A 10,240-nucleotide genomic window follows, 5' to 3' on the forward strand; every position below is an offset into this window, starting at 1 on the left:
TACCTCCTAACTTCTCAATTCACTTGTATGCTATAATTAAAAATTATTCTTTAGACTAAACAGTAGCAGTAGAGGTGTTTTTTTTTCCTAACATCAGACAAATGTTTTTACTAAGTTCTGTTACCAAGAATGCAATAAAAAAATGGAGCAGAGAAAGAGAAATCTAAAACCAAAAAACCAAACCAAAAAACCAAATGCAAACCAAATTAAATCAACTCAGGTGATCATTACCATAAAGGGTACTTCAGAAGACTATCCCTAAACTCTTTCAGGCTACAGGTTCATCAGTAGATAAATCTAGCAGCCCTTCTTTTACACATTTAGAGATTAAAACAGTTCACATTATTGAACATCCATAAAGCATCAATCTTCTGTGAATTTTCTTGTAACGAAGCTAGAGAATGTATAAGATCCCAACACATTCCTGATGCTGATCTAAATAAATCTGATTGCATACACAGGCAGACAGACTGCATAAGTAGATAAACCGCTCAAAATGTTAACATGTTTTATCACTTTTAAACTCATCGGGAATTTAGCATATTACTTCATACACAAAAGCTCCAACTACAAAGACCCACAATGATTTAATCAGTCCTACCAAGTTATTAAGAACTAATGATGCCAAATCAGGCAAGTTTGAAGACGATGAATATTTATAAGGTTTTGATATGCAGTTCATTTTGAAGAAATTCTAAAGTCTTGCTACAATTAAAGCATTTTCAGAACCTCGATTTGCAGCTTTTTGCCAAGTCTGTAACCAACTCGGAAAATTCCCTCCTAATGATGGTGGCTGGGGCAGATGCCTGCCTTGCTCTCATTCCCAGAAGGGTCTAGCTTCTACAGCTTCTAGATCACAGCAGTAAAATGTGGTCTGCCACAGGTTTCACTGCCAATGTGACAGTAGAAACACTGGTGTGGTACAGGAATTACCAGTAGAATTAATGAGACAATATCACGTGTAAACTTGGCAAAAACAAGGGCCCTGGTAGCTTCACATGTAAGATCAGGCCCCAGTCAAGTAACTGGCCTGAGTAGTAAAATGATGTGAGTTTTCAACATTGCTGTGTTAGTGAAACAGGATGGGATATACGATCAAGACACCATAAAGCTAATTTACGGCCCTAAAACTACATTCCTTAACTTGACCATTCCACAGTTTCCAAAGCACCGAGTAAAAAAGTCAAACAAAAAGGCAGGATTTTATACAATCTGATTTCAGACATAGCAATAAAGGAAAACAAGTTTTTAAAAATTTCTAAATCACTTTGCTTATTTTTCCTCTCTCTTCAAAAATTGCCCCAAACAATTCATCAACACACACCCTCCAGGGTAAACAAGTTTTATCCAGGTTTATCCAGAAATAGAAAACAATTGAAATTAATCTTTCCCTAGCACGTCTTTCCTTTAGTTTGTTTTGAGATTGCTCAAATTCCAAATTTGAAATTTAGCAATTCCAAAACTGTTTTGAAAGATTGGTCCTTTTTGAAATATAAGTAAAATTATCTGGTTTTAATCTTTAGATGATAAGATGACATAGGAACTTCAGAATGATTTCACAAATGTGGCATAGTATTTTGGTTTGCATCATTATTTTCATCAGTCTCAAACCGCGTGCTAAGAACAAGACTTATTAAGACTAGTTTCTGTGTTACACGACCAGCTGCTTGAAAGTGTATTTTACTCACTTTCTTCAGAAATGCACTCATTAATTCAATTAATTGCTTTATGCATTGAATACTTGCAAACCAGTGGTTCTCATTCTGTCTTCCCCCCTCCCTGAGATTTTTCCTCCACCACGCTACGGCTTGGTCCACAACCACAGTGCAGCAGTGATGTCTACCACATGGCCTTGTACACACTAGGAAACATTAAACTGGATGCTACAGGAGGGACCTCTGTGCCTTATTCTAACTGTATTTTGATGTGTATTTCATACATTTTATCTGCAAGTAGCACATCAGATTGCCCGAGACTCTGTAAAGCCAACTCACTTAACACTTTATGCTACCATCTGTCTCCTACTCTCAAAAAGAAAAACTTGTGAGGTCTGAATTAAAAAACAAGATGAGACTAAAACTTTAGTTATATTGCATAACAAGAAATATACAGAAAGATTAGAGAACTGGCAAGAAAATCTGATCTAGCAACAAAGAAAGAACTTTAGGATTCTCAATCATGAAGAGTACTGTAATCCCACATTAAAAGCAATTGCTCATCTAACATGAGAGCTTTGACATAACCAACAGACCTATAACAACGAGCAGTTTCCAAGAGTCAGCAGTGTGTTTCAACAAAGGAAGTCCCGGCTGTTTACCTATTTTGTGTCTCAGTTTTCATGATTTTGGACAATTCCATTCTAGTTCTACTGTTAACGCTATACGTAAACCCTCAACTCTACAGCATTTTTTTCCATTTCAATTGTTCACGCAAGCTATAGTTCTGACTCATTCTAAAAACAAGTTGCAGAAGGTCAGATCTAAACAGAAAGCTACAGTCAAGCAACTTTCTAACAAGCTCCATCAAAATCACCTTATTACATATACACAGTTCTATCAAGCATATTTTGTCAACTTACAAACATCATAAAAGCTGAGAACATAAAGATGCTCATTGACAGACTATGCATATACAAATACATAGCTGCAGACACCAAACTCATTAAATCAATTGCTCTACATTTTTATTAGAAAAATTTTTATTCCTATCTTGCTAAAAGATTAACATATCAACATTATGAAAGCATCTAATACAATAGAATTGACATATCAAAAATATCAACGCAATGTGACTTCTCAAAAGATCTGACAGTATTTTTAGTAAATTACTTCTACAATAACCTGCAATGACCCTAGCTATAAGCCTAACACCTTCCAGTTCAGTGAAACACTAGAGATAATGAAGTTCTTGTCCCTTCCCTCTTTCTTATTCTGGACCTAACAGGGTAGGGAACTACTTTTGCATTCATGTGCAAAATAAGTTGTATCTTTGACACTTTGATCAAATTCCCAAAGGCACCATTTCATCTAAGGGATTAAGCCCCAGCCTTACAAGCGACTGAAGACAGAAATGAAAAAGGGAGCCAAAAAAACCCCATGCAAACATGTAAATATGAACCCTTCTAAGGACTTTCCAACTCGAACAGATAATTTTAGTGCTGTACATGAGATGAAAAAGAGGAGATAAGTTCTAACTGAGAAATTATCTTGCTACTTGATGTGCAGACAAAGGTTAAAAATTATATGAGATGAGAAAGTAAAAGCTGAAAAGGGGGAGAAAGTATGAACAAAATTTAGAAATGGAAACTGGGAACATGTAATTGAAAAAAAATTCTTAATTTTCACGTGTTCACCATCTTAAAAAAAATCACAATGTGAAAGCATTACGCTGCTCTCATTTAATTATTATTTACGTAAATTCTAATTCACAATTAAAATTAAACAGATGATTAAATCATGGTTGTAGGAAGTACGAAAACACAACAGGCCTACTCACATACATAAAGTTAAGTCCAAATACTGCATATATTCACGTGCTTAAATAGGAATAATCTAGCAGGAAAAACTACAGCCTGAGCAAAGCACTGGCTCCGAATATACACTGCGAATTACCTTTACAATACTGAAGCATACATAGCAATTACAAACAAAAACAGTGCATCCGAATTTTGACACACGAGCACTGACAGCATGAGTCATCATAACTCACTTTTTTTCCCCTGAAAGATGCTACTTTTGACATCTCTTACTTTTGCAATGCTAAACATAGACTTTGCTATTAAGATAGAGACAGCATTAAAGAAATAAAGAAAATAACTTAGCTTCATTCCCTCACCCAGATCCCTTCCTGGAACAACTTTGCCAAGTTGTTACGCAGTTTTAATTTGCCCCTAAAGTGAGCCATACTCCCGCCCATTCCTCCCTCAATCGAGGTCACTTACTGTCTCCACTGGAACCGGTAACACACATACACACCAAAAAAAATCCAAGACCCGCACAATGCCAGATCGTTGCAAACGGGAGGCTCCCATCAACTTTGTGTAACTCTGTAGCAGCTTCTTTTTAAATAATCTACACAATTTTTTAAAGTATTTACGGCTTAAGTAGTCATGGCAAGTTAAGCAACATGAAAATTCCGGGGGTTTTTTTGTTTCTTTGGGGGGGATAAACAACAAAGCAAGCCCACCGGGCAATTAAAGTCGCGCCATAGCCGTATGGCTGCTGACTAAGCCTGCTTCGCTAACGGAGGTGCGGCTGGAGACACAGCAGCACGCCAGCCCCGCCGTACACCGGGCTCTCCCGGGCGGGCCCTGCCGGGGGCGGCAGGCGGGACAGGACGCAGGCCTCCCCGGCACATACGGGCCCGCCGCCCCCAGCTCCCCCACCGCTTCCCCCCAGAGAGCTTCGCCGCCAGCCCCGCGTTTCCGCAGTCGCGGCTAGAGCTCCCGTGGCTCCCCACAGCCCCGGGGTGAAGCCGCACTCGGGGCAGAGCTGCCACTCCTCCGGCCGCACAAGGTGCCCCCGCCCCGGCCTCGCCGCCACCTCTTACACAACACAGAGAACAGGAGCGGATCTCCGACCTCACCGCCCGCCACACAGCGCCGGGAAGCGGGGGCCTGCCCCGGCCCCCCCGCCCCGGCCCCCGCCGCACACGCACCGTACCCGAGACAGCTGCGCCGCCGCCACTGAAGGAAAGACCGGGAGGCCGGGGCGGCCCAGGGGCGCACTAAGCCCAGCAAAGTCCGCCTCAGCACAGGAAGCAGCCACTGCCGCATATCCCGGCCCCGCCGCCAGCACCCGGCCTCTCCCCGCCACCGCCTGCCGCCCGCCCCGGCCCGGCTCCGCTCGCCTCAGCACGCGCCGCTCCTCGGCGCCGCGGCCGGCGGCGGCGCCATCTTCTCCGCCCGCCTCCCCTCGCCGCTTGGCCAATCCCTCCCCGGCGCCCTCGGGGTCCCGTCCGCCCTCCTCGCCCGGCGGGGCCACCACCACCGCGCCGGGCCTAGCGGAGCCCGTACCTAGGAGTGCGGAAGGTTGCCTCTGCTGCCGAAAGGGCCGGGACTGCAGCTGGGGAGGGGGCAGGGGGCCTCTGGGAGGAGGCGGGGGCGGAGGGGGTGGGTGGCTGGCTGGGCGGGGAGCCGGGGCGACACTCGTCGCGGCGGGGCAGGGGGGGGCTGGGGAGCCGCGCCCGGCGGAGGCGGACGGGACTGCGGCGGGAAGGGCACCGGGGCAGCCCTCGCCGCCGCGGGACTGGGTTGGGTTGCGCCCGCGAAGAGACCGTGTTGCGGCCCGGCGCGGAGGGAGCGGCCCGCCCGCTTCCTGGTGGCCGGGCTCTGCGTCCCTGCCGGCGAAAGCAAAGACAAAAGGTAATTAGATGCCTCGTAATTTGAGTGAAGTGGGTGCGGTGCCGTCCTGAGTCGCAGAGATTTCAGATCTCCCACTGCAGCGGGTGTCAAAACCTTCCCTCCCCCCTGGGGAGAGAATACCCTGTGGGAGCTCTCCGCGCGCCGCCACTCACCTGCCGCGGGAGGGAGGTCTGCAGCACCGGGCCCCGCTGCTCCGGGCACTGGGCTCTCCTTGCAGAGTGGGTTTACGAGGTGTAAATGCTGGATAAGGTTGAACTTCTGTAATAAGTCCGTGTATTTGGTTTTCTGGGGAGAATTCTTTTTTTTCCTCTTGGTAGATTTTCCTGTGAGAAAGTTGTGGTTGTAGCTGGCTGCTTTAATTCCTTTCTAGAAAAAAAACCCAACAACAACAAAAAAACCCCCACCTCCCAAAAAAACCACAGTTTGCAGTTCTAGTAATGTGCCTTCTTCAGATGTATCTATTTTCCTATGTTTCCTGTCTCAAAGCTAAGGAAAAAAAGAAAATGTAATGTTCTACAGTTAATGCCTGATTTTAGCTTCCCTGCTGCTTGCCTTTTCTTACAGGTGGTATGTCATAGCTGGAAGTTCACAGAACTCTCCTGCCATCATAAAAAGGTAGAAAGATGTGGCCTCAGGAGTTAGCTAAGGTTATTTCTGCACCCAAAGATGGGACTGAAGATGTATTGGAAGTAGCTTTAAACTAGTCAGCTTTGGTCAAATTAGCTGTTAGCAGGGTGCTACTCCATATGGTCAATAAAATCTAACAGGGAATTTGGGTAGACATTCAGCTGCTAGTTTCCACTGATGTCTGCGCTGCTATAGAGACGCTCTTACCAGTACCTGAGCTACCAAGTTTAAAACATTTGTGTCTACATCAAGTACACCCACACTTTGGCCTCAGTTTAGACACAAAACTGTCTCTCAAGTTAACTAATCCTGGTTGAAGCAAGGCAGTTGGTAGTTTTCACCTAAATTAACTGGTTGGATTTAGAACTGTGTGGGAGCCTAATTTTAACACACTATTGTTAACTCCTGTGAAAATGAAGGATATCTTTGTCCTCATGGGATTCTAGTTTGAGGTAGTCTGCAGTTTTTTTCCATTTCCTAGTGTATGTAAAAGTCAAGACCAGGCCAGAGGGAAAGAGGACAGGATAAATGTTGAGACCTTAAATATTAGTTCCACCCCGTTGCCATTGGCAGTGCATCAGAGAGGGTAATACCGTTACAGCTGGCAGAAAACACGCTGCCAGATGAGTGCCTCTTCATCATCTATCTCCTCCCTCTCCGAGACAACTGGGGGATTAAGAGGTGGTGAATTGGAGTTGCTTTCTTAAATTGGATATATAGTAGAAATGCTTCTGCCTTTATTAACGCAAGTTGTAGGCATTTTGTACCTGTTATCATGTAGGGGTGAAAGCTATAAAATTATGCAGAGTTTCAGGCAGTTTATTCCTTTTTCAGGTCCTGACAGTTTGCTAGCCTAATGTAACCCAATGTATATATTTAGCTAATGCTGGCCTGATGTATATTTAACTGCTCTGATAAACCCTGCCTTTCCCTACAGATCTTGCCTAGGATATACATGGGGGCAATCCTGGGAAAGCAAAGTAGACCAGCAAAACTGTGGTGGTCTGCAAATAGTTGCTTCTAGAGCAAGCACTTTTGCTTCTGTAGCTGTGGTGATGAAAGATCACACTTCCTCATGCATCTAACATAACTATATGCATCTAACACAACTATTGCCGCAGAGGTGTGCAACAGAGGTCACACCTACTGTACTTTACACCTGTTTTATCCACTTTACTCCCTGTAAGCTTATTTCGCAGCTATTCAATGGCACTGATGTTTATTCAGACCAGATTGTGTTCTCATAATCTAACCCCTCTCTGTTTCAGTTTATACTAGCCAAAACTACACTATTTTGGATAACTTTTCCATGTTTTAAAGATATTTTAATATGACACCATTAGCAAAAGTAAAGAAGACTTTGAGTAAAATTCCTTTCTCAGTGTAGTCCAGCAACTAAGATTTCTTTCTCATGAAACTTTAATTGCTCATAGACAATTGGTGCTTTCAGTCCTGCCTTTTTCACCTGCCCTAGTGAAAAAAAAGGCGTTGTCCATAAGATGAAATGAATTTAAGTATGATTTAGAATAAGGGTGGAGATTATTCAAAATTTCCTGTGTAGAAGCCTTATAGAGTAGCAGCACGGAGATCCCCCTTCAGGATATGTGGCATAACTGTACAGTGCAGGGAAAGTGATTCTCAAAGTAGACAGGTTACAAATGATTTAGAATAAAACCAATCTTTTATGTTCCTCTTGAAAGCTAAGAGGCAGCAAATGTAAAACTCTATTTACAGTCTTGATATGCTTCTAATGGAAGCATATTTTCCCACCTAGCTAAAATTCTGGATTAAAATCAAATTGTGTATAAAAGGGCTTTGTAGCAAACTGGCATCAGGCTGAAGAAAAAATAGCTTATGATTGTTATTTCCACTCCAAAATAAATAGTGGCAATTTAATGACAAGGCATATATGAAAAAAGATTGTCTCTTGGCTGCTGTCAGTATAAAAATACTGAAAGAATTAAATTTTGAAATATTGAAGCAAAAGATAATGAGAAACTAAGAAGATATTTCCTGTTGATTTCAGTGGGTCCTGTCAAGTCTGTATGTTTCCAGTTGTCCCATTCATTGTTTCTTCTCTTTTTATGTAAAGGATGGCATCCAGTTGCATGCTTTAACTGGAAATAAGTAAGCATATGGAAAATTACTAGCTTTAGTCTGAGGTAATTACACAAATGCATACACCACCCCACCCCCCCCGTGTGGTGTTAATTTTTTATTATGGTGATGATAACTATAAAAAGATGTAAAAGTGCTACCATCTGTGTCTGTGTCGGACAGTGATCTGGCACACAAGCAGGAAAAAGAGTTGTTTCCCTCGTTAGTTGAAACCATTTCTGGTTTTAATGATGTTATATATGCATTTTTAACAATAAGGTAGTTATTCTATTTCATCGTATCTTTTCTTTTTAACAGTGAAATCATTATCCTGTTTCTTTGACTGAAGGAGAACCCTGTCCTCAGCTAAGAATATACCAGTACAGCATGTGTGTGAGTCCTTATGGTTCAACTCTCTGTATGTGGACAACACAGAGTGTAGAGTATTACTGGCCAACTGGACAGGCTGTTCAAAGGCTAAAAAGTAGTTTATGTTTATCTGAGGTGCAGGTCATCTCCCTTTTCATTTGAATGTGCAATTAATCAATATTAATATTAAACTCTCCATGTGTTCAGTACAGCTCATAGACTGTGTCGCATGTTGGTAATCAAAACAGGTGTTACTAAGTCTTGAAGAAGTCTCACCCAAACTTATAATTTGTATTAATTATCTCCATTATTATAATCTTTTTTAATTCTTAGCTAATCATGTTTAGTGTCAACAATTTCACTGCCAGGCCCACATACCTGTAATTACCCAGGTCATCTGATATAAATCCGAGGAAAACACTGATTATTTTTTTTGAGACAGGCATTGTCTTTCATCACTGTAATACAATGACTTCTTGTTGGCAAGCTTGAGTGAAAAATTGTCCTTTATGAGCAGTAAGTGGTGATTACTAATCTCTACTGAAGTCCTTGCATTGACAATTGTTTGTATTAATATATGATTTATTTTTTGGTAATGATTTTGTCTGTCTTTAAAGAAAACCCACATATTTGTCATGTGCCTTCTTAAAGGTCATTCTCCCAACCACTGTTAAGACTATCCTAAGTATTCTTGTTTCATTTTTCTCGTAATTATTTTTATTGCTTGTGAAATGCTAACTTCCTGTTGCTCAGTTTGTGTTTGTAGTGTATTAGTATCTTTAAGCTCTACCTAGTCTAAGAAAATGTATGATCTATGCTATAAATTGACCTTGTAAAACAGAGCTGCAGCTATTAAACTGTATGCATTTTTAAGCTAACTTGGTTACCAGAAATACATGTTTTCCACTTACCACAGCTATAGGAAAGATCAGCCAGATTAAACTCCCAATAATTAAATAGATTCCTCTTGTTTAAATGCATGTTTGAATGATCTTTCCTTTTCCTCTATGTTTGTGAGAGACATGTTTATAATTTAAGCAAAATTCTGACTAATGCAAGTTACACTTTCATACTAGAAAAGAACAAAGAGGCAGAAATGGGAAGAAAAAACTTCCTGTGTTCCACTGCTGCCTTATTTTGTATGATCCGTGTGAAGGAGTATAGAGCAAAAGTTAAAGATTCAGTATATTTGCATACCTGCATTTGACTTTTTAGTCTAGCAGTAGTTCCTACACAATTGTCTGTACAAATTATTTTTGCTTTTAGCATACATGGAATACAAAAAGCAAGCAAAAATAAGCGTGGTCTCAATATGTTTGCAATTGATATTGCTTTTATGTTATATCAATTTTCCCACTTGGTTAAATCTTCGCTTAACTGAAACAAAATGTATTACTGTGATTTTTAGTGTTTCATTAGAGGGAAAAAAATAGCATGTCTTAGTAACACCAACCCACCAAACTGATTTTGGTTGGAAAGTTACACTCCAAAACTGTAGAAAATACAGATTCCTTAGTTGTCTATGCATATAAATTTAAGTGTTTTGTTATAAGCTTTTTCTACAGAATCATTGCCTTATTTCTAGGTTTGAGGCCCAAAGGTTAAAAAATTATGTTGAAGGGCAGTAATTCATCTGGCAGTTACTAGCTTCCAAATGTCTGTCCTTGCAAAGTAGTTTTCTTTTCATGTAATATATGCTATATATACTTTAAGATTGTATTGCTTTCAGTAGCATGCAAGCAGTAAAGTCTCACATGGAGCAAAGAGAAAGTACTTACTCAGGCT

The 10,240-nt window shown here is 41.4% G+C and overlaps 1 protein-coding gene and 2 long non-coding RNA genes across 5 annotated transcripts in view; 2 read left to right on the forward strand and 1 right to left on the reverse strand.

Moving 5' to 3' along the window:
- IDE (insulin degrading enzyme) overlaps nt 1-5,137 on the reverse strand; it is a 64,374-nt gene extending 59,237 nt beyond the window's left edge. The window contains exon 1 of one of the 3 annotated variants that reach the window (XM_075758229.1): nt 5,015-5,137. Coding sequence is in view for 1 of the 3 variants with exons in the window: in XM_075758228.1 (XP_075614343.1) it covers nt 4,662-4,774 (113 nt within the window). In the remaining 2 variants the exon portion in view is untranslated. Of the gene's footprint in view, nt 1-4,656; nt 4,928-5,014 lie in introns of those variants that run through there. The other 2 variants (XM_075758230.1, XM_075758228.1) reach the window with 2 other exon arrangements.
- A 95-nt stretch (nt 5,138-5,232) lies between these two features.
- LOC142602597 (uncharacterized) lies at nt 5,233-7,044 on the forward strand. The gene is made up of 3 exons (XR_012836339.1): nt 5,233-5,362; nt 5,927-5,977; nt 6,927-7,044. It is a non-coding gene; the product is annotated as an uncharacterized LOC142602597 (long non-coding RNA).
- Nucleotides 7,045-8,016: 972 nt separating this feature from the next.
- Nucleotides 8,017-9,655, forward strand: LOC142602598 (uncharacterized). Its single transcript, XR_012836340.1, has 3 exons — nt 8,017-8,151; nt 8,405-8,479; nt 9,532-9,655. It is a non-coding gene; the product is annotated as an uncharacterized LOC142602598 (long non-coding RNA).
- Nucleotides 9,656-10,240: the final 585 nt, after the last annotated feature.

The sequence above is a fragment of the Balearica regulorum genome, chromosome 7 (genome assembly GCF_011004875.1).
Source record: "Balearica regulorum gibbericeps isolate bBalReg1 chromosome 7, bBalReg1.pri, whole genome shotgun sequence".
NCBI lineage: Eukaryota > Metazoa > Chordata > Aves > Gruiformes > Gruidae > Balearica > Balearica regulorum.